This window comes from Sander vitreus, chromosome 8 (genome assembly GCF_031162955.1).
Source record: "Sander vitreus isolate 19-12246 chromosome 8, sanVit1, whole genome shotgun sequence".
In the NCBI taxonomy this organism is placed as follows: domain Eukaryota; kingdom Metazoa; phylum Chordata; class Actinopteri; order Perciformes; family Percidae; genus Sander; species Sander vitreus.
In genome coordinates this window covers 5,088,820-5,113,046 of record NC_135862.1, presented here as the reverse complement: position 1 = coordinate 5,113,046, position 24,227 = coordinate 5,088,820, and the positions used below count along the sequence as shown (strand labels likewise).

The 24,227-nt window shown below is 41.9% G+C and overlaps 1 protein-coding gene across 1 annotated transcript; it reads right to left on the bottom strand.

Moving 5' to 3' along the window:
- Positions 1-734: 734 nt before the first annotated feature.
- On the bottom strand, positions 735-18,526 carry LOC144521842 (ceramide kinase-like). Its single transcript, XM_078256466.1, has 14 exons — positions 18,182-18,526; positions 16,536-16,577; positions 13,587-13,724; positions 11,074-11,196; positions 10,809-10,934; positions 10,648-10,714; positions 10,281-10,426; positions 9,386-9,460; positions 7,742-7,894; positions 7,405-7,510; positions 6,127-6,206; positions 4,961-5,166; positions 4,291-4,505; positions 735-4,198 (listed from the first exon to the last, which is right to left on the bottom strand). The coding sequence occupies exons 1-14, from the start codon at positions 18,315-18,317 to the stop codon at positions 4,111-4,113; spliced, it is 1,701 nt and encodes a 566-aa protein (XP_078112592.1). The 5' UTR covers positions 18,318-18,526; the 3' UTR covers positions 735-4,110.
- Positions 18,527-24,227: the final 5,701 nt, after the last annotated feature.

Below are 24,227 nucleotides of genomic sequence, written 5' to 3'. Positions count from 1 at the left end.
TTCTACCTTGATGTAACTGCTTTGGGGTCCATTCTTAACATTTTTAATAATGCACCATGTTAGAAGGGTTCTTGTACAATTCACAGCATTAATTCTCTGAGAATCTCTTTCAGATCCAAGCAAAATTGTATTGGGAACTGAAATGTCCCTCGTTGAATCGATATAGAATCATATCAGAAATCAAATATGGACATTGTGAATCGGAATTTAACCTATTCAGGAAATCAGTGGTGATACCCAGCCCTATTGTATTCCCGTTGTATATTATCGAGCGGCTGCCATTGCTGGTAATTCCTTTTGGATCTGGTCTGTTTTTCCTTGAAATGTAATGCATGCATGTAGGGTTTTGGTACGTTTTTGTACAGATACTTATTTGATTGGGTCCAAGATTTTGGACCCATGAAGACCTCTAGGCTGAGCTACACCGGTCACAGACAAACAGACAGCTACATCAGTTAACCCTGGCTGGTATTTGGTCAGATTAGGATCAAGAGAAAGTGGATTGGTTGGCATTTTGGAGCACCGTGAGCTGCTACTGGTTCCCTCCTCTGTCAGTTTGAGTCCAGCTCGACGCCAGCAGAGAGGAAACAGGATTGCCATTAAACATCACACAAAGAAACAAACAGGTTCTACAGTCTGACAGTCCAGTGCTGACACTCTACTTCCTGTCTGGTTAATCTCTGGGTCAAAGTTAAAACTGTTTCCATTCAGTCAGTGTTTTGGAAAAGAACACTGCCCTGATGATTTAGAGCTTGTACAATGTACAATTTGTCCTGAGTGTGGTGCTAGAGGAAAAGTTACAGGGTCTTTCAAATCTGAATGGTTCATCCTCCTGAAAGAAGTAATGAGAGCCGGACATTTTATGATGATCTGAAAACATCTGTAGGGACAAACTGACACCACCATCCTGAGGCTTAGTGAAGAAAATGTAACTTCACTATGAATAATATAAGTAAAGAACAAGATGCTGCTCCATGTAGACTGTAACCCATGTTGACAGTTAGCATCAGGCTACGACATGCTCAGAGCTGTGAAACCTACAATGATCCAAAACAAGACTGAACATGATTTGTTTGTGAGGAGATGGTTGAATATCAACACTGGACTTTACAGTGCAACTTCCTTTAACAAAACCAGAATTCACAAAACTTCAAATACTTCAATAATAACGAACCTTCCACTGAAACAATAAAATTCCTGATCAGACTTTTGTGTTTGTGTGTTTCAGTTAGATGGATCCATTTATACTAGGGCTGTCAAAATAATATATTATAATAATAAATAATATTTTTTTAACGCGTTATTTTTTCTCAGATTAATTAATCAAAATTAACGCGTTAAAAAAATTAACGCAGATTAATCCATTCCATATTGACGTTTGCATACAGACGAAAATCTGGTGCCACTGATATGTCTGCGCTTCTCTCTGATGCTCTGAAACAAACGTTACAGGAAACACAAACCCCCGCTGCACGTGACGCTAGTTAACACTATACTCAACAGCAGCTAACGTTAGCCTACCGCTAGCTAGTAGCTGGATTAAAACACGGTTAAAATGCTGACAGCTAACGCTAAACGGTGTAAAGTGTGACTGTGTTGGACTGGATTCAACACCGGTATGTAACAATCTGCAGCTGCCGTCGGAGAAACAACACAGACGGTGCGTTCAATGAAACTGGTAAACTACATTCTCGTGGTGCATTTGAAGTTATTGTAAATGTCCTTTTCCTATCTGGTGGTTGTTTTTGTCGTTCAACAGCAATTTACTAGTGAAATAAGTTATTGTTACACATTATTATTAAATCATTTCATTTTGACCATATGGCCTTAGCAATAAACAAGCCGTTCTTTAATGTCACCGACTGTTTAGTAGCCTTTTTTTTTTCTTTTCTTTTTTCACTTTCTTAAAAAGTATTGGTTCAGGCACCGTTAATTATATATGTGATTCATTTTGATTAATTAATCACAGAGTATGTCATTAATTAGATTACATTTTTTTAATCGATTGACAGCCCTAATTTATACACAAAGGGTTTTCCTTTTTGGATTTTTTTGGATAAACTTTCAAAACTATATATGGCCAAAAGTACATGGAGAGCCCTTTATTGCAGTGATTCCCAACTTTAAAACAAGGCAATGTCTGCTTACGACCCCTCGTCACAGGTTGCATGTCTATTGGTTGTGAGACGTTCAGATCAGATTGTTTTATTTGAATTATTATGATGTAAACGTATCCACAAGTCTGTGGTGCTTTGAGCTCAATCCTATAATGACAATGCTAGCATGCTAATGTTTAGGCCCCAAGACGTTCGGCATCTTAGTTTAGTGTGTTAGCATGCTACAGCTGAGGCTGATTGGGTATGTCATTAGTTTTGCAGGTATTATTTTAAACGGCTCAATGAAACTTTGACCCTACATAAGAAAAGGGGTCGCCAAAGTTATTACAATTCATCCTGAGAGGAACATGGACTTCTGTACCAACTTCCATTGTAATCCATCCAATAGTTGTTGAGACATTTCAGTCTGGACCAAAGTGGTCGACTATGCCACGCCACTAGGATGGAAGCAGGTTGGGAAACACTGCTTTAGAATTATTTTGGGCTTTTGTTTTATGTGAATCTTATTGGATTTGTGGAAGGTTCAGATCATTAACTTGAGCTTTTACATAACAAAATAAACCCAACACACGATTGTGTTGCACCAAGGGGAAGTGGAAGTTATGGCTACAACTGCAGCTGATTTTGAAACAGAATATCTGCACCGTTTGAGTGAAACATCGGTGTTAAAGCAGTACTTTTTCAGATGATTTACTTTGAGTCCTGCGTTTTGCTCAGTTCATTTGCATATCGAGCAGAAATCAAAGGTTGAAAACATTCATGCGTGCGCAGTTGAGCTCACTCAGCCACGACCAGCTTGACTGTCACAAAATCTCCTTGACTAAAATTAAGATTTGAGATTTGTCAGTTATTTTTTTTCTAAATGGCTGGGAATTAAAATATGTAAAAATAGAAATTTTTAATAGTTAAGATTGAGCTCAGGTTTTCCTGAGAAATGACGGAAACATGGAGGATTGGAGACAAATCTAATGCGCCTGTTTGAGAAGCAGAAAGTAAAAGAAAGGAAAAGGAAAGTTCAACAGTGGAAAATAAATCTGTCAGCACTATTTTTCCCTATAAGTACTAACCATGTGAAGGGGATTTACTTTCTACTTCTCATGGATGTGAATTAACCCCTGACCCCTAATGATTACATGACTGTTGGAATGACTGGCAGGTGTCTGGCATCCTTAAAACATGTAACAGATCATTCCAAATCCAGGATCATTTCTGAGCATTCAAAATAACTAAAACTATTCAAAAAGTGCAAATAAGGTAACGTCTAATACTCTACAGGAAAATAAATCAGGTGCCAGACCCCCAGCAGCCATTCAAAACCAACAGCGTCACCCAGAACACAAGCAAAATCTGAGGGTGAAGCTTCACTCTCCAGGTTAAAGGTGCTCTAAGCGATGTCGGGTGACGTCACTTCTTGTTGACATTCGAAGTATTGTCAAACAAAACGGAGGCTAGCTTGCCCCCTAACCCCCACCCCCCAAATCCTTCTTGTTGGTTATTGGCTGGAACACGGTTTGTTATGTTTGGTGGTGCAGGTTGGCGCAGTTTGTTTTTGTTGCCGTTTGTGTTCAGGGGACAGGCAGCTAGTGGATAGTGAGATGTTTGCTGTATGTGACAAAAAATGTTGTAGCCTAAAAAAAAACGTGTGACGTCGCTCAGAGCACCTTCGAGTAATGTCCTGATCATTTCTGTAACAAACAGCTTCTAGTTTCCAGAAAATATAGATTTAAAGCTGGTTAGGACAATTGAAGGAAACTACACCTCACTTCCCGTCTGTGAGGAAATCGTGGATTTTCAAACCCAGAAAGTGACATTATGTCTCCTTCCCTACTGCTAATCTTTGTTGAGTAACAGCAGGACTCGTTACTGACTGGGTAAATCCTGCCGAGCCTCCTGGTGAAGGATGTGGTGATTGTCACGGTGACAGTGACGTAGGCCGAGACTGGAAACAGAGCGATGACTCCAGTGTCTGACGGGGAATAACGGGGGTGTGGGCCTATATTGCACAGGGGTTGGGGAGCTCCTCAAACACCTTAGGTTCTTCGATCCCTCGAGCAAACAGCTGGATGAACTGGCAGTGCACTCTGGGATTAAAAGAAGGAGAAGGTTTTTTTTAAAAAGAGAAATTTCACCCGGGGTAAAATATTTGACAATAGCAAAGCGAGAGACTCCTTACCGGACATCGATGGCTGTGTGGTTCAGGATCTCGCCGTCGCAGTTCCAGCTGCTGTAGGCGGGGGCACAGCCGCACGCTGGGTGGTCTCGGCAGATCTGGCTGAAGATCTGGTGCTTGCCGTTCTCCCGCAGGTCCAGGTCTGAGTCGCTCTGGCAGTGACGCGGCGTGAAGCAGAAACGCCGCACCCGGTGGACCTCAACAAACGCCAGGTCAAACTGGTCAAGACAGAACAAGGCAGTTAGCGAGGACAGCAGGCGTTTGGTAGGGCTGGGACGATATGCTTTTGTCCCTTTTTGATTCTTTCACAATACATGGGTATAATAAACTTTATTTAAAAAAAATATATTTTTTTTAAAACCACAAAATTAAAACAGTCAATTTTGAGGTTGGAAAAAAAGTAATAATTTAATACGTTTAAAAACGCAAAAATATTGTATCGTGACATAAGTAACGTGATGGTATCGTATCTTGGGGCCTCTGGTGATTCCTACCCCTACCGTGTATACAGACAATATTTAGGCAAAAAAAATAAATGTTGGTTAAAAAGTATTCTAGGGAAAAGAATCGATTTTAAAAAATCATCGTAAACAAAATCACGATACATGAAACCCCCCTAGGGTTTAGGATCAAGTCTTTTTAGAGACCATAAACCAGAATACGGATTTATTACCTGGTCGTCTTTGCTGGTGTGTCGTATGAGGTGTCTGAGGAAGTCGAAGCGGGAACATTTTCGGACCAGGATGAGGTCGGTGGTGCCGTCGGCCAGGTGAGCGGCGGGTGAGAGGCCTTTGGGGCTGCGAGGACAAGCGCAGCTCATACTGGCAGCGTTTATAGCCAGGAACTTCCCTCGGAGCGTCCTCCACTCGCTGTCACTTTCTAAAACCAATACACCCCAAAAAAAGACAGGTTTCACCTTTCTTGCTGCGGCCAAAACATGCATCACTCCAGGTTTTGTGCAAGTTTGGCTTTTATTGAGGAAAACATTTCAGGAGTTCAACCACAAATACATTCAGTACGTACGTACCATCGATTGTAGGGAATTACGTCTAAAATAAGGCCCTAAGGCCTGTCAAATCTGACTCCAATGTATTAATTCCCGTGCCTTTTTATATCGGACTTAGGTTTACCAGAACACAAAGATCAATCTGAGACGAAGAGTTCAGTTAAGCAAGTTCACTGAAGTCCAGCATTTAAGCTAACAAAACACAATTGTAGGTTCACAAAAATGACACGAAGTTTCCATAACCGCAGACAAAGTACACAGAGTTCAAGTCAGCAAAGTCTATGTCAGATTATGAACACCGTCTAACCAAATTCCTAATCTTTTACATTTTGCATGAAGGCGTCCCCCCTCCTCTCTCTCTCCTGACACACACACACACACACACACACACACACACACACACACACACACACACACACACACACACACACACACACACACACACACACACACACACACACACACACACACACACACACACGTCTGGTACAGAAAAACACAGACTCACATTCCTGAACTATAAGGTAACCAAAGCTTAAGCTAACCATCTGTGTGTGCCGAGTCTATACATTATACATGGGATACAACTTTAATACTGAGAATAACACATGTAGATTATAGAAATATTTCTACACTATCTATCTTTGGGCGTGTTGGAAGGTGCATTTTATTTTACTTGATGAAGCCAGGCTAGCAGTTTCTCCCTGCTTTCAGTCTTTGTGACTTTTGTGTAAAATCAGTTGGTTTGACAGGATATCTAGTCCAAAGACCGTTCAGTAATAATCGTATTAATTGTGTTTTAGAAGCTCCGGATGAGGATTTGTTGCACTCACCGCTGCCTGACGCTTCATCCACCTCGTACCTCTCAGCTTTCTCTGGAAGTAGCTGCCTGTTGTGCTGACAAACCACACAGCTGGAAGGAATATCAAAAGACACACCGATTATTTTAAGAAAGACCTAAATCAACAATCAGATCATGTAACCACAACAGAACTGTTTTAGCTACGGAACTTACAGTAACTGTTAAATCACCTGAACCAAATCCTTGGACAACCATTACTGTACACTAAAAGATTTCTACAAATATTTGAGAAGAAATAGGCAATGCATTAACAGAATCGCAATTCATATTTGGGCAGCGCTGTCTAGTTTGACAGCAGTTCACAAGCAGTCATTGACACTGCTTTAGAGACTCCTCGGCTCTGATTTAGTGCGTAACTCTTTTTATATTAACAAACGTCCGTTACATTCAAGCCGTTGCCAAATGAGTTGCTACAAAGCTAATCAAGGGGGGGAGGGGTGGGGGCACGTGCGCGATTACGGAAGGCTTGTATCAAGTGGACGCGCCGACAGTTTTGGTGTCATTACTCAGAATTCCTCATGGGGGCGACAGAAACTACGCACTATAGCTTTAAGCTATTAAAGGTGCTGTAGGTAGGATTGGGAAGATCCAGGCCTTAGCCAAAGAATTTGAACATCGACAACTTCTCAGTCCCTCCCCCCTTTCTGCTAAAGCCTAAATGGTCTCCTAAACCCCTCCCCCCACAAGGGAGAATGAATGCGTGTGCATGAGCAGTGATTGACACGCAGTCAGACACCCCCCCTGGCCCTGATTGGTGCATCTGAACAGGGAGCTGTGGATTTTTGCAAATCTCACTACAGGCTGTAGGTGGAGCCAGAGGAGCTGGATTTTTTTTTTTTTTAAATGACCTGCTTCATGTAGTTCTACTGGAACATAGGGTCAGTTTCAGCAAATATGACAGAAAGTTAGTTTTATAAGTCTTACCTACTGCACCTTTAAGAGCTACAGGGGCAGGCTGAGGAACGTGACTGTTTTCACAGATCATCTGATTCATGTAGTACTGTCAGCATATAGTGACAGTTTGAGCAATGTTTTTTTTTATGAAAAGTTAACAACTATAGCTTTAAACTTACTTGACTTGGCTTGCTTGAACCAAAAAGTTTTAGCTGACTGAACCTTTATATAACCCGAACAGAATTAAACATGTTTAGCATTGTTGGGTAACTTGAACCTAACTTAAGTATTTTAGTCCCAGTTTCAGACTAAAAGCTGCATTTTCACTTTTTTTTCTATATCGCATTTATCTCACCCTGATCGACACCTGGCGGCATCCCGCGGCGTTCCCATGATGCCTTTGGCCGGCAGGTAGGACACCGTTCCTTCATAGTAATGATGAGTCAGGAACATCTTCACACCTGCAGGATTCAGAGCGTCTTCGTCATCAGTACAGTAAAAGTCTATTCTCATCAATATGCCAGTTATAGCTGCTCCAATACTCTTTCATGTAGTACTTCTTCACTTGCAGTGAAATGAAAAGTACAATATTCTCTATGAAATGTAGTGAAGTGGAAGTATAAAGTATAAAGTAGCACGAAATAGAAAAACTCAATGAAAGTCAAACATCTGAACACATGTTGTATTTCTACCTGAGAGGTCGTATCTGGCCGGTCCCATCCATCTCTTCCTCTCGCTGTCAGTTAGCACGTCGCCGTAGAAACCGTATCCCAGCAGGGAGACGGAGTATTGCAGGAAGGTGTTGTTGTGGTGGACCGAGCACACGTCCATCGGCTGAGAGTCTCCTGAACACACACGTGTAAACACACACAATCAACATACTAACCTGGAATCATTTTATGCTAGACTCAAATCTTTGTTTTAAGAAAAGTAAAAACCTAGACCTGCAACCAGCTAAATCAGATAACAGGGAAGCTTTGAGAGAGAGCATTGCTAAATAAGACTCAAACTGGTTTAAAGGTCCCATGGCATGAAAATTTCACTTTGTGGTTTTTTTTAACATGAATATGAGTTTGAGGCTTGCAAACAAGCGAAACATGGCAGTTGGTCAAGGCCACACCCACACCCTCCACCTTGCCCCCCCCTCTCTCCTCCTCAATAGCATTTAAAGCTACAGACACAGAAATGACACGTCCTAAGTAAAGCTCATTGTGGGACTGGCTCTAGTGGCTGTAATTCTGCACCAAGGCTGAATTTTGGGAAAGAAACTTCAGATACAGTATTAGGGGACCACTAAGGCCTATATAAAAGAGACTTCAGATACAGTATTAGGGGACCACTAAGGCCTATATAAAAGAGACTTCAGATACAGTATTAGGGGACCACTAAGGTCTATATAAAAGAGACGTCAGATACAGTATTAGGGGACCACTAAGGTCTATATAAAAGAGACTTCAGATACAGTATTAGGGGGACCACTAAGGTCTATATAAAAGAGACTTCAGATACAGTATTAGGGGACCACTAAGGTCTATATAAAAGAGACTTCAGATACAGTATTAGGGGGACCACTAAGGTCTATATAAAAGAGACGTCAGATACAGTATTAGGGGACCACTAAGGTCCCTATATAAAAAGAGACGTCAAATGCAGTATTGATCACTAGGGGACTATATAAGAGACTTCAGTCAGTATTAGGGGGACCACTAAGGCCTATATAAAGACTAGATCAGTATTGAGATCACTAGTCTATATAAGGACTCGACAGTATTAGGGGACCACTAAGGTCTATATAAAAGAGACTTCAGATACAGTATTAGGGGACCACTAAGGCCTATATAAAAGCATCCAAAAAGCAGCATGTCATAGGACCTTTAACAACAACCTGTGTGGTGCTGAAATGATTCCTGTTATAGTTAGGGCTGGATATTGTTTAAATATTTTCGAGAACGATACCAATAACGTGACTTCGATACCGGTTCTTAAACTGTCTTTTTTCGATACCAATTTTATAAAACAAAAAGAAATTACATTACGGCACAAATCTTTTTTATTTATGTTTCAGCTTCTACTATGTGAGTCGTGTAATGTAGAATTTTCCCCTGTGTGTCTCTACGACATGCAACGTTACACAGACAATATTAGATCTTGGTAGAAGCATGCTGCATGCTTATTGGCTCACTGACGCTGATGCAATTTACTCCGCATTGAAATTGGGTATTGAATGACGAGGCATTTTTTGATACTTGATACTTTAGAGGCAATTGCCTAAAGAGTAATGAATTCGGTACCCAGCCCTACTTATAGTTGAGGTGTAGTGAGACAATGGGACTGACCCACGATGATGTGCAGTGCAGACGTTACGGGGTCGTTGGTGCCCACAGTGGCGAAGCAGATACAGTCGGTTGAACCTGAAACACACAGATTGTAAAATGTTCCAGTGAGCTCAAGAGCAGGACTGATGTTCTTTTTTTATTTAGTGAAACGAGACATGACAGGCGAGACTAAATCAAACAGGACATAATACTTTAACACGACGGGGCAACACAAAACACACAAACAAAAGACAAAAAGAGGAAATGTTACATCTTATGGTTTGTGGGTTTTAGCAGTTGTGTCTTTGTGAGTGTGCATACGAGTGTAACAATGTAAACGTAGCAGTGTAGATGTACCAGACTGAGGGTGGGATAGGATTTCTTTAAATCAAAGTTGCCTGAAGTTTGGAAATTGCACATTTCACAACAACACTGCTGCACTGAGCATCAGCAGCCATTAATTAACCAGGTGAGCTGCTTCTTCACTGCACACCACTGCAGCAGAGAGAATTAATGTCTCCCTGAGTGTGTGTGTGTGTGTGTGTGTGTGTGTGTATAGAGCACTTAAGCAGAACAGAATCCACAAACAAACTGAGAAACAAGGCCACTATCAGGCAGTACCTGCATTTATACCCCAGAAACAGAGAATCCTGCTCTCTGATTGGCTGTCAGCCGTCTATTAAAATCACATCAGCGTTTACCTCTAGTTCACATCAACAGTTAAACGTCTGTTCTAAATCGAAGCTATATTAACCCTCTGGGATCCATCTATTCATCAGTAAACACACGTGGTAGGTTTTATTAATAGTAACGAGAGTTTTACAGAAGACGGATTCTTTCTAGCCATAACCACCTAATTAACTAAAAATCCAAACATAAAAGCAGTATTTTTGATTGTCACATCAGTGTTTCTGACCTGCAGGAATGATTCCAATGCGAAGCGTGCAGGGGATCAGTTCTTCTTCCGGACAGTTAGGATCTACGCCGCCGTCGATCTGCGTCCTCCAGATCAGCCCGTGGATGATCTCACTGAACATGCCGTCCCCTCCGACACACACCACCCTGAGCCGGGGGCAAAGTGAAACGTTACAGGGTACACTGGGCTTTCATAAATTACTCCGCTTGATCAGCATGTTCCCCCAAAGTGTAAAAAAGTCTGCAGTAGAAACACAGCAGCCTGACAGCTGTGTTCTCAACGGTGCTTTTAATTTGGCGGGTCGCAGGTGCTCCGTGATGTAACAATTCACCAGAACTCGGTTTTGTGAAGGAACTAAAACTCTCACCCGTCAAACTTCTGCAGCTCCACCCCCGTCTTCAGGTGGTCCCTTGCATAATTAGCGCGCTCCGTCACTATGACAACAAACACAGACACAATGTGCATTAAGATTGGAATCGCTCTGACACAGGAAGCCCGAGAACAGGAAGGGAGTAATACGGGACGTACCGATGACGTGCGTGGAGACGCCCGCCTGGGCGAACAGCGGGGCGACTTTTCGCTCGTAGATGCGTTTTCCCTGACGCTTCCCGCTGTATGGGTTGATGTAGACCAGCAGGTGTTTGGGTCTGCTGGCTGCAGACAACAACAACGACAACAACAACAACAACAACGATGTTACTGACAGTTTCTGGCAACAAATGTGTGTTAGTCGGTGTGTGTGTGTGTGTGTGTGTGTGTGTGTGTGTGTGTGTGTGTCGGGGTAAAGTCGTACCGATAGCTGCGAGCTGCTCTCTGATGCTGCTGACCCAGTGTTGACACAGCGCCTCCTCTGGACACGTGAAGGTGACCTCAGCACACCGCCAGCGGTGGTGCTGCGTCCTCTCCACGTACAACACTGACACACAACAGACACACACAAAGTCAAATCACCATGATCTTTTTTTTGAACATTTCTGCCGCCACGGTATCACAAATAGGGCAGAACAGGGTTTCCGCTATGTACACCGCCGCTCCTTCAGCCGTTTATGAAAAGTCATAAAGTCGTAATTACACGACTCTGCAGAGCCGTCTGCTCTACTGAACTCAAGCCAACTGTCATCCGCTCTCTCTCCCCTTTAGGGTGAGCAACTGGAACAGTGACAGGACGTCATCACTCGCGAAGTCATGGCAACCAAATAAACAACAGGGCGAGTACTACTTGCCACTCAATCTTAGCCAAAGTGACAAAGAGCGACGAAAGCCACGACATGAAATCCGCACTCACGCGTGTCCCGTGAAATATGACAGCTACAGTTTGATGGAAAACAGCACTGTGGACACTGCATTTGATGAATTGACTGTTCATCAGAGCCCAGATGAGACAAGAAGCTAACGTTAGCGAACGCTGCGGTGACGGTCCCTCTCCCTCTGACTCCCCGCTGCAGGAGACGCTGTATTCTTCCGACACGCTGTATTAACGTTACTGTTTTAAAACAGCTTTCCAGGTTAGTGGGGGTGCATGCCGCTCCAAACCAACATGAAAAACTTAGTAATGTTTGGTTTTGTTGTTAAACTGTGTGTAAAATGAGCGGTGACGTTAAATCACCGGTTTCAGGTAACGGCACCCTACGGTGACTGAACGTGTGATGTGAGATGCTAAAAAGAAATTACACGCTGTTTTCAGGTAACGTTACTTTTTGACGTTGAAACCGCCCCCCCCAGAGGAAACACTGATCTTTTATATAATAGAATAATAATTGAACGGGTGTGTTTCCTGAGTTTCTCAGTGTTTTTCCAGATGTGTGTGTTCACTGTACTTACAGATAGGGCTGGGTGTCGCCAATGATTTCCCAAATTGATTGGATTCAGACTCCCCATGTCCCAATTCGATTACATTTCGGGTTCGATATCAATTAGGTTAGCGAAAGTTTGTGGTGTGTTAAACAGCCACGGTGAAAAGGCATGAATTAGACGATTGATTGCTGGTTTTTATTTATCGATATTAGATCAATGATATTCTCTCCCTCGTTCCACCTAGTTACCAACGATTGGTTAGCTATTCTCGTGGGTGTGTCTGGATGTGTTTAGGCGGTCATTCAAGAAGACTCGGGGCAGTCACGTCGACGCTGGATAATTACGAGAATATAATTCCGAATCTTGTTGAGAAGAGGGGAGATGAATGTCCGGATGGTGAATGAATGAACAACACACAGCACAGCAACACGACCCCTTTTTTTTTTCTTTTGAGTCTGACCATCACAGCGCCACCTTTCCCTTTGCTTTTTTGGCTTTCCACCATTAGACATTATTGAAATAAGAGGCTGTTGTGGCCCGCCGCACGGGTTGAGCAGAGGCTGCACAGTTTGACCAGCGCGGGCAGCGGCTGGTGTTGCTAAGAACTTGCAATGTAGGCTATAACTTGTATTAGACCGGGCAGGACCGGAGAACACTACCGGCCCACCGGGAAAAGTCCTGAGTCTCCCGATTGCCACTGCGCCTCCGAGTGGTCCTGTGTATGGGCGGAGGATGACACTTTAAATATAGACACTAGGCCATCTTGATTCCAGTATGTGCTGGATATTGACAAGCGTTTCACCTCTCGGTGAACGTTGAATGTTTTTGTATATTCGACTTCCAACACGTCATCCATTCTCATTCTGTCTTTAGGTCTGGCTGCAGCTGTGCTCGAGTGGGGGGCGGGGCGGAGCTAGGCAGAAAGAGGGAGAGAATATCATTGCAGTATTGAATAATTGGAGCCCAGACGCAATTTTGTAATTTTCTACATTTCTGATCCTCTGAATAAAAACAGAAAATTGGAAAGACAGGTTAAAGATCAAACTTTATTTGTCAAGGCGAAAAAAAAAAAGAAAAATTGGATATTTGAACCCATTTTTCTGTTTTTCCAAATGTCCGTTTGTGCTTAGAAAATTGAACTGATAAGCGTTACATGGACCCTTACAGACGTGTTTCCTGGATTGTTTGTTGTGCTTTCAGATGTCTTACTTTGTTTCCACATCGGTTTATTTGTGCTTCCAGGTGCATTTCCAGGTGTGTTTCCAGATGTTTACTTTGTTTCAAAGTGCATTTTTTTTTTATGTCCAAGTGTGTTTAATGGATTTACCGTTTCCAGATGTGTTTAATGGGTTTTAACTGTGTTTCCACATCTGTTTATTGTGTTTTCATATAGGTTTCCGTGTGCGTGTACAGATGTGTTTCCGGATGTTATCTCACCATTTTCAGGGGTGTTTACTGTGTTTAAAAGGTGTTTCTAGGTGCGTGTACAGGCGTGTTTCCAGATGTGTTTACCAGTGAAGGCCGGCCCGCAGTCCTTTCCTTCTCTCTCTTTGATTTTTTTCCAGCTGCCATCGTCTCTTCGTCTGCTGCTGTTCTCCTCTTCCTCTCTGACAGAGAGGATCTCTGACACTGACACAGTGTGACCCACACCTACACAGATTTGAACATCAGATATATTTCGGAGCCTCTCTGCAAGCACATGAACGCACCACGAGTTTCAAGTTCCACATGATAGTTAAAGAAATGAAGTGAAACCTGAACTAGAACCAAACAAGGACAACACAAGAAGAAAAGATTCAGAGTGGATTGAGTAAGGGTTGCTTTTGGTTTTCAGGGCTCCAGACTAGGAGCACGGCAGACCCTAACTGAAAATTTAGGGGCGCACACCTGCAAGGACAATTGCGGCACAAAATGAACCTAGGGGTTAATAACATATGTGTACCGAGTCAACCGTTCTCTGAGACAGTTTTCATGCTAATCGAATGTGTTTCTAGCTTGAAACAAGCTACAGCAAACCAGTGATTAGCTGCTAACGCTAGCCTTCAGGGCAGATGGTAAATCTCTATTTCTACACCACTAACAAGGCTCAAAATATCACCCCACTTCCACGGTAGCATAATGAGGGTCCCTACATGTAAACAGAAGCATTGAGAACTTTGTAAGTGTACAGACAGTTTATTAAAAAGAGAGTTTATAAAGACAGGGGTCCCTGGTTAGCTCACCCGGTAGAGCGGGCGTCCATATATAGAGGTTTACTCCTCAACGCAGCGGCCGCGGGTTTGACTCCGACCTTTGCTGCAGGTCATCCCCCCCCCCCTCTCAAGTCTAACCTGTCCTATCAAAATAAAGGCCTACAAATGGCCAAAAAAATTCTCTTTAAAAATAAATAAAAGACAGTAGCGGTCACGTATACAAGCAGGCGCCATCTTGGAAAACAGTCATGAGCAGTCGAACTACGAACGCTGTGTTTGAGCTATGTTACTGGTTATGGAACATGAACGCTACTGTCTTTATAATCTATCTTTTTAATAAACTGTCTGTACACTTACAAAGTTCTCAATGCTTCGGTTTACATGTAGGGACCCTCGTTATGCTACCGTTTAAGTGTGGTGCTATTTTGAGCCTTGTTAGTGGTGTAGAAATACCTCCCTCTGCCCCGAAGGCTAGCATTAGCAGCTAATCACTGGTTTGCGGTAGCTTGTTTGAAGCTAGAGATGCATTTGATTAGCATGAAAACATGTCCCAGAGAACGGTCGACTCGGAACACATCTGTTATTAACCCCTAGGTTCATTTTGCACCGGAATTGTCCTTTAACATCAGGAAACACTGAGGAGCACTGCAGCCCCTAACTGAAAATGTAGGGGCACACACCTTAAATCAACCTGCAATGCAATTTTTCATATTTTACCCTTTTTAACTGTATTACTGATAAATGCTTTGGTTATAAATACAGAAACTACAATCTGCTGTTCTATTTTAGTTCACGGTCACATTTTTATTGAATGGTGCTAAACAAATGCACATTCAGAAATCTAAACAAAGTATTATTACTGTCAATGTAACATATTATTGTCTCAGCCTCATACAGGCTCTCCCTCCCTCCTCTCTGTCTTTTTTTGTTTTTGTTAACACTGAAACAGCAATCATATCCAGGGTGATGAAACTTCCACAGAAAAGGGAAGTATCTGACTAATCTAACACCTAGTGTGAAAAGGAGTGATGAGCGAGCCAGAGACGGAGGAGTTCATGACACTCAAAACGCACAAGCACTATTTGTTTTGACGAGGTAAATGCTTATATATTTGCAACTGTGTATTCAAACTCTAATATAACGGGTCATTGTCTTATGGCCAGGCAAAGCAGCCTCTATGTATTTTTTCCTTCTTCATAGAAGCGGCTTCCGCTCTCTACCGTCACATCTTTACCTCTCTTACCCAAGTGAGGTGAATGATATGAATGTGTAACTGTGTGAGGTATGAATGTGTAACTGTGTGAGGTATGAATGTGTAACTGTGTGAGGTATTAATGTGTAACTGTGTGAGGTATGAATATGTAACTGTGTGAATGTGATCAGGGTGTTCCTGCAAAAGAGAGGCTTCCTCTCAGTGAACCTTCCCTGAATAAAGGTAAGAAAATAGATTAAAAAAAATAAGGTGAGGTCAAAGTGTATTTTTAAGAATGAATTTGCATCACTTTGAAACATAACTGCAGCTTCATTTTGAGAACAGAGTTTATAACCCTGGTGTGGTCGTCCCGTCGACCGGGGTCAAAATAGAAAATTAATTTTTCTCTCTCCACGCTTCTTTTTTTAAATTCATGGCCAATAAACCTAATTTATGTGACATTATACCTCATTTTTTTTGTTTAGTTAAAAAGCAGAAATTACAAATTATTTGGACTAATAGTTCAAACCAGAGGATGTTGACTGAATCACAGACTGGTTGATGTCAAAGTTTAGTCAGGATATTGTTTTAAAACCATTTAAACACCTGTATTTTCAAATGCTATGAAATTGAATAAAAACACCCAAAATTCAATGAAAGTAATCATTAATTGTACCTGCGAAGAATTTTGTATGGGTTCCATATAATGTACATCCAAACAAATCGTATCCCTCTCAGTGTAGCCTATAACAGTCTCAGTCCATTTGTTCTGAGGTGTCCTTATAGAACCCATCATTGCAACCCATCACTGATCCAACATCAGTTGTTGTTGTTGGAGCAGTTAGGCTTGGGAGTGATGTATGTATTTGTGAATGTATTTTGTATTTACTGTTCCATACATCCATGTTATTTTGGGGCAATTTAGTTTAGTATGCAACCCATATTTCTGATATAAAAAAGAAAAAAACTTTGACCCGAGGACAACATGAGGGTAAAACAGCAGCACCACAACCTGAACTAAACCTGCAGTCGGCAGGTGGAGTTGGCCCACTGCATTGTGGGAGTAAAATCTCCTACCTGGGTCTGGTCGACGACGAGGGAACGACGGAACACAAAACCCTGCAGGAGAAGCACACAGTTAAAAAAAAAACACTTCAGAAGAAGTCTAGAAGAGCAGTTTGACTCCATTATTTTACTCTATTCATGTGTGCGAGTAGTGGTAAATGTAAGTACATTTCAAAATACTGCAGTTATGCTATACATATTCATGTTTACAGTGCAACGGACAACATACTATATGTCTTCTTAATATGTACTTTTGAACTACAGTTTATGAAAACAGCAGCAGACAGAAAGCAGGTCAGACATTAAAGATTCACGACTGAAACACAATCACGACATAAACACACACTGCCGTCTTTCTCAGGTTTACACACCCGGGGGCTGTTTCTGTTCTCACCATGGCAACAGAAACAGCAGGGCCGTGATCATCTGAGACACTGAGTCAGCGGAGACACAAACAACTGAGTCAGCAAAATGCCTGGTTCTGGTGAAAATAAAAAAAGGTCAAAAGCTACAAGCCTGTGGGCATTAAAACCGAGGGAGAGAAGTGGACTACATCTCCAAGGATGCATTTCTGTAAAAACATTCACGTAGCCTGATCAGCTGCTTTGAATATTCAAACTGTCAGTTTCCTGAAGGCAGCTCACCTGTCTGACTGAGGAAGACATACCTGGATGAACATGGAGGCTCGACTGATGAAGATGAGACATTTACACTCGTATGAAGCCCTTTGTAACTTGGGTTTTTAAAAGTGCTCTACGTATAAAGATTATTATTATTACTGTTACCCGGAGGAGGAAATTCTCATGTCACAGCAGGCAGCAGTATACGAACAAAGCCACACTGAACCAGACATATACTGTATATCTAAGCTATAGTGTATACGCTGCATTTAGACCATACCTCCAGCAGTTTATCATTTCTTATTGGCATTTCCTGCACAAAGTATTTTTTTTTCTTATACCCGCACTGCCTGTAACCGCTGCACATGCTCTACTGTTCATACTCTAGCCATATATCTAGCACATTCATATCTGTTTATTCTACGTTCTATATCTATTCTAGATTTATTACTGTTTATTCTGTACATTGCTCTGCCCTTTTCTGCTTTTTGAACTTCTGGTTAGATGCTGAACTGCATTTTCGTTGTCTCAGTACCACTCTGTGCCACGATAATAAAGTTGAGTGTAACCTAATCCACCTATTCTATATCGTACAAAGTACCCTCTAAGCATTTGTACATACCTACAGCCCTGCTTTCAACCCTGCTGTGAGAACTATGAAGTGATGTTGTTCTAGATTACCCTAAATCTAAAATACTGAAAAACTTGTATGAGGTTTGGTGTGTATTGTATCTCCCCCTGAATGCAGCCTGACTGTGACCTCCACATATTGTGTGTCACACTGGATGCTGTGTGTTATGTAACCGGATATATCAAGTCTCACTCATTGTTACAGTACGGACTACTTTTTATTGTGTACAGTACGTTAACTCGTGTAATCGCCAAGTCAAAACACAGATACAGTGTGTCCACCATGTCCTTTGTTTGTCCATTATGTTCTTTGTTTATCACACATGATGTCGCGGTATGTTAAAGGCCGACAGACACACAGACAGAGAGGTAAAGATACATGGACAAATAATATTTTTGGGGTCTTACTGGGCCTGAGCGGGTGATACACCGGGCTGGAGGTCCGTCTCTTCCAGGTGAGCAGGGACCGACTCAGGCTCACGTCGCACGCCGCGTTTCTGACGCGAAGCTCGGACAGCAACAGCATCCTACCCGGCCTCTCCATCTGCGTCTGTCCGTCCTGCTCCTGTCCTTCAGCCGGCTGAGGGGGCAGCAGCAGCCCGGGGACGGTTATCTCTGTCCGGGCATGTTCTCTTTGTGTGTCCGCAGAGGCTCTAAACCCAGAAATAACTAATCGAACCGCAGAAAAAGAGTAGCAGTAAAAGTGTGTCCGTGTAGCGGATTTCAGCACGGGATTTTTTTCTGACAGATAGCGGTTTCTTGCCGGAAGTAGGAGGGGCTTGATGTTGCGTTTTGGGCCTGCCAGAAAACAGAATATTCTAAATTTCGCAATTAACCTATTCGGTATTCAAGCCTGTTTGTTGAATAACGTTATCAACAGATAGATACCAATTTAAATTGAACATTTAATCCGTATTTGGTAATTCTTTGCCACTATACTGATGAGATTTTTGCGGAGAAACTACTAAGCTATTATAAAATAAAAAAAATAAACAATACAAAATTAAATTAATTAAAACAAACCTGTCAGTTACATTTTGTAAATAAAACTTCCACAAATTCAAAGTCTCAAACATGACATAATTATTGATAATATTGAAAACAAAATTGGTTTCCTCAAAAAGTGGTTTGATCTGAATAAAGTATCAATACATTTGTGCAAAACCAAATGTATGTTTTTTTGGGAAAGGAAGACAAAGGATGCCAAGAGTGTTTGAAATAACATTGTGGGGTGTCATAATGGCACAGAACGTTCTTGTTGGAAACCTTATACACTTCTATAAAGTAAAAAACATCTGAATCATTACTCTCTTCTCTCTTGCTGATTGGTTGTTTGTGTGTAGACTATGTAAAAACAGTCATAATACCAACATTTCATACAACTTGAAAGCATCAGAAATCTGTTCTGCGTCTGTCGTCTCGTACGTCATCACGTCCATAGATTGATACTGGCGGAATAACTCAAGAACAAAGCTCCTCTTTGCTGGAAATAGTTTTTCATAAATAGTTCAAAATGAACTCCACCACAACAGCTACAAAGACCTAAAAGCCAAAAAGGTTGAGAACAACTGCTTTAATTTAATAAACAATGGATTCTATCTGACAAGTTTATCGTCTAATTGTTTAGGGTTACTGACTGTAAAATCTTAACATGAAAAAAAACAGCTGTCAGGTAAATGTGGTGCAGTTCAAAGTTATATATTACCCTCTGAAATGTAAGCTAGGGGAGTAGAAGTATAAAGTAGCAAAACATTGTAGCCTAATACTCAAGTAAAGATCCTCAAAATCTACCAAACTAGTACAGAAGTGGGCTAAAGAACCTAGTTTTACTTTTAAAGGATGAAGTCACCAAAATGAGGCTTCATAACTGTTTGAGTCCCCTTGATAAATAACATGATTGTATAGGCCATTCTTTGCTTTATTGCTTTTTTTTTTTGCAATTATGTCATCCATAAAAACATGGTAAGCCTAATCACCCAACGCTGATAACCAAGATGCAGGAAATGGAAACCTGCAAAATAAAAGCATTTAGGCTACATACAAAAAAACATAAAACTACGGTGAAAAAGAGTCGGTTTGTTTCGGCAACTTCAGAAGCAACCGGAACATGACACCTGGGCCACGTTCAGGCCCCGACAAAACGTAACAACCCCTTTTAAAAAGAAAAACTGAAACAGGGGTGCGTTGAACCCAGGTTGAACCCCCTGTTGTGTGCGCAATAAACTTGTTTGAGTCGTGACTCACTCGGATCTTTCACCCGACCCGAGTCTCTAATTATCATTAACTCGGATCAGTTGAGTCCTACTACAATTAGTACATTACATTAGCTACTACTAGTCCTAGCCATCTTAGCTGACAAAAGCTTTATGACTTACAATTTCGTAGGCAACGACAACTCCACAAGTCAACTCAAGCGACTCAGTGAGCAGAGAGACAGTCCGAGACAGGTTATAGGAACTTCCCGAGACCATGGGACTAACTCATGAGTCCTCGACAACTCGTGAGTCAATGACTCGTGAGTTCTCGCAGGAGTCAGTCAATCACGCGAAACAGCCGGCTATGAGTGGATCTGTAGCAGTCGAGCGAGTGAAGTCTCTCCTCGAGCTCAGGGTAAAGCAAATCCACAACAAAAGCCATTCTTTCACTTCTGAAATAACATACAATGTTCTGCACGTAGCCTAGCTAGGCCTGCTGTAGGTTTTGGTGTATGAATGTAGTATGTTAAAATGCAATTAGGTCGAGCAGACAGTCGAAACATTGCAGACTTGTCTCGGCTCTCGGCCTATAGATCAATACTGACTCAAGTGACTCAAGTGACTCGCACAACCCAGATCAGTTTAGTGAGTGACTCAAACAACCCGAATCCTTAAAAGGAATCAAGTTTGCCAGGCCTAGTGCACAAGCACAACACAAGTTTACAGACACGTCTCTCATACTCTGCTTCTGACTGGCTAGTAGTCCTTACCTAGGTACTGTCAGGACACGCCCTCATACTCTGCTTCTGACTGGCTAGTAGTCCTTACCTAGGTACTGTCAGGACACGCCCTCATACTCTGCTTCTGACTGGCTAGTAGTCCTTACCTAGGTACTGCACATGTGCGACGCCCAACAAAGATGGAACAGAAGTGAGATGTCTCACTCTGTAGCTAAAACAGAGAGCTCAACACACAGGGGGAAAAGAGGAGCTGCAGCAATGTGCAGTACAACAAAAATATGGTGTTTTTTGAAAATTAAACCATGTACACCTATTCTGATATAACCTCTAAATACAATTATGAACCTGAAAATGAGCATAATATGAGCACTTTAAAGCAGTTGTACACCGTTTCACACCGTTCTGAGGAAACATGTCGTTCAACACGGAAACCGTAGCAATGATTGGTTTTAATGATGCCTAATAATTTGACTTAACAAATTATTTTCTTAACAAATCCCATTCATTTTCCTTCCATTTTTTTATTAAAACAAAATCATTGTCATTTCAATCCTTTCTAAAAATGTTGTGATAACGTTGTAAGGATATTTCAGGTCAGTTATTTAATTTCTGTGTTTACATTTTCCAGGATGTTTCCACTATTGGAAAGCTAGTTCCAGGGGTTCCAGTGTTGTTTAATTCAGAGACAGCAGGGGGCGCTGCTGCTGCACTCACCGCTGTCTGTCTCTGTTTAGAGTTTCACCGAAGAGCTGTTTTCTCATTCAGATTTCAGTCATTTGTTATATGAGTTTAATTTGAACCGTTTTAACCTTCAGCTGAATCTAAACTGGAACAAGTCCATAAAATCATGTTGATTTCAAATTCCAAATGTTTTACCTGCACACCTGTTGAAAACCTCTTTGTAGGTATTTTACAAAGTCCACTCCGTCTGCTGGGTTCATTTCAGTTTTGTCTTACTTGTACATGTAATTCATGTCTCTGTGATTCAAACCAGTGTAGCCTACTGTCAAGTCTGGTCCCAGGGACATATTAAATGCAGCACAAAACCAGCTGGAGGATTTTTTTTAATTTTCAACCTGTTGTTGATGATTAATGTTGTGGCGTCTGCAGCAGATGATTAAAACTGGATTTTCTCTGAATGAGATTCATTTAAGATCTGACTCTCAGGGGGACTCTATGTCTCTACATTGTTACAAATGTAATTTTCTCTCTTCAGTGAGACAAATAAAACTCTTGACGTTCAGACTGTATGCCTTTCTGTTTGCTTGTCCTGATAAAACTGGACGCCGAAGCTGATGAGTAAAACGTGACGAGTAAAACAGTCATTTAATATCTCACTTGAGTCAAAGAAGTATGTAGGTTGTATCAGCAAAATGTACTATAAGTAAAAGCATTCATTGCGCAGTAAAATGTTCCCTGTCAGTGTTTTCCTATTATACCTGTTTCTGGATTCAGCTTCGTGACATGAGTTCCTGATGTCATTTAATAGTTTTAATGTAATAAATAAATGATTAAAGATACAGGAGAACCATCCCCGTGACAGAAACACAGAGTTCATCCCTGAGTTTTCATGTGATCAAGACTTATTTTGAAGTTTGACCCCGTGACCTCTCGGTTTCAGGTCACACAGCCAGCAGTCGTCCTCTCCTCCCTCGAGAGGTGAAGCGCAGAGATGGATGAATCCGTCAGGAAGCTCCTCTCCGGTCCGTGATGGATTCTGCTGCCTCTGACGCTCAGGCCGCGGCGAGGGAACAAGGCGTTTCGATGGCGAGAAAGAGGAAGAGGCTGCAGGTCAGGGTTATTTATAGAAAACAAATGATGAGCCCTTTGCTCGGCCCTGTCTATGATGCATGATGACAGCCTCTCCAGCTGTGTCCACTCAGGTGATGTCATCTAAAATGGACGATGGGCCAAGTGGCAGAGCAGCTGTACAAAACATCATAGTAGCTTTAAAGTCTTAGGGCTCTATTTTAATGAGCTAAGCGCACGGCGTAAAGCGCGTGGCACAGGTGCGTTTAGGGCGTGTCCAAATCCACTTTTGCTAGTTTGACGACGGAAAAAAGGGTCCGTGCGCTGGGCGCGTGGTTCAAAAGGGTTGTACTTAGTGTCTTCATTAATTCATAGGTGTGTTTTGGGCGTAACATGCAATAAACCAATCAGAGATCATCTCCCATTCCCTTTAAAAGCCAGGCGCGTTTGGACCTTGGAGCATTGCTATTATGATGACGGATTTGAACCGTAATATTTTTATTTGTAATCTTCTGCATGTTTGTGTGCTACTGCTTCCCTATGTGTGTGTGTAACAAGCATAGTGTGTGCTCGCTGTGCGTAAGCCTCGGCACATTTTACTAATTTGCTGTTAAAATAACAATGAAATGCTGCGTTGTTGACTTTAGACCAGGTTCTTGATGGTGAATGGCCTGATCACTTCCCGCTGCCTCAAGATAGCAATAAGCTAAGAACTCACCTGAACACACCTCCCTGTAAGACCAGCCATGGGCGCAAAGATGGGCACAGGTGCATTTTCTATTTAAACGACGTGAGCGCTGGATGGGAAATTGACAACTACGTCGGTCTAAAACTAGCAAAGACACTTGCGTCGGGCTTTGTGCTGCGCTGCGCCGGATGCAAGACAGGGCCCTGAGAGAAGTTAGCGGAAGTAAGTACTTGTACTTTACATCGGTTTCTCCATTTTATTATACATTAACTTCCCTACATCTCAGAGCTAAGTATTCCACTGCATTTGTCTGACAGCTTTAGTTACTTTTCAGATGATCTCATAGAATACGATGCATCGCTGTAGATAATGGAGTTAAAATGAACATAGTCTCGCTTTGCCAGACCCTCCTCCAAAGCGTGCTGGCTACTCCACATAGCATTCGTGGATGGGAGGAAAACGTGCTCTGGTTTAATGGCATTTCCTTAAACCAATCACAATCGTCACGGGCGGAGCCGCTGCAAAATAGTCGTGCGAGAGAAGACTCAGATTGGACAGATAGTCTAGCTAGCTGTCTGGATTTACCCTGCAGAGATCTGAGGAGCAGTTAACCACAGTCCTCAGAAATCCACCGAATTTCAAATTCCAACACAAAGAAAGTGGAAGGAAACGGACATACATGCATCCAGCGGAATTTCCTGCTGCACCGGAGCAATCCCGGAAGTGGAACGTCAATCATATAGACTAAAATGAACACAATCTTTAACATCTACAGCAGTATAAGTCAGCATAAACAATAATGCAGCAGGATAGAAAAGGAAAACACTAATAGGGAACATTTTACTGCACAATGAATACTTTTACTTTAAGTACATTTAGCTGATAATACTGAAATACTTTTGCTTTAGTAAGGTTTTGAATGCAGGACTTGTACTTGTAGTAGAGTATTTTCACAGTGTGGTATTAGTACTTCACTTCAGTTAATTATCTGAATAATTCCTCCCTCTTGGCGACGGGCCACAGAGGTGGAGCAACACTGAAAGAAGAGAGCTGCAACGTCACATTTCCTGAACTGAATGTTC

What these genes read in the sequence shown, in the direction of transcription:
- LOC144521842 (XM_078256466.1), bottom strand. Translation starts at nt 18,317, where the DNA reads ATGGAGAGGCCGGGTAGGATGCTGTTGCTGTCCGAGCTTCGCGTCAGA. An exon ending in GTATCACCCGCTCAGGCCCA is followed by an intron (nt 16,578 to 18,181) that starts GTAAGACCCCAA and finishes CTTCTCCTGCAG; the next exon opens with GGTTTTGTGTTCCGTCGTTC. An exon ending in GGATGAAGCGTCAGGCAGCG is followed by an intron (nt 5,167 to 6,126) that starts GTGAGTGCAACA and finishes TATTGGTTTTAG; the next exon opens with AAAGTGACAGCGAGTGGAGG.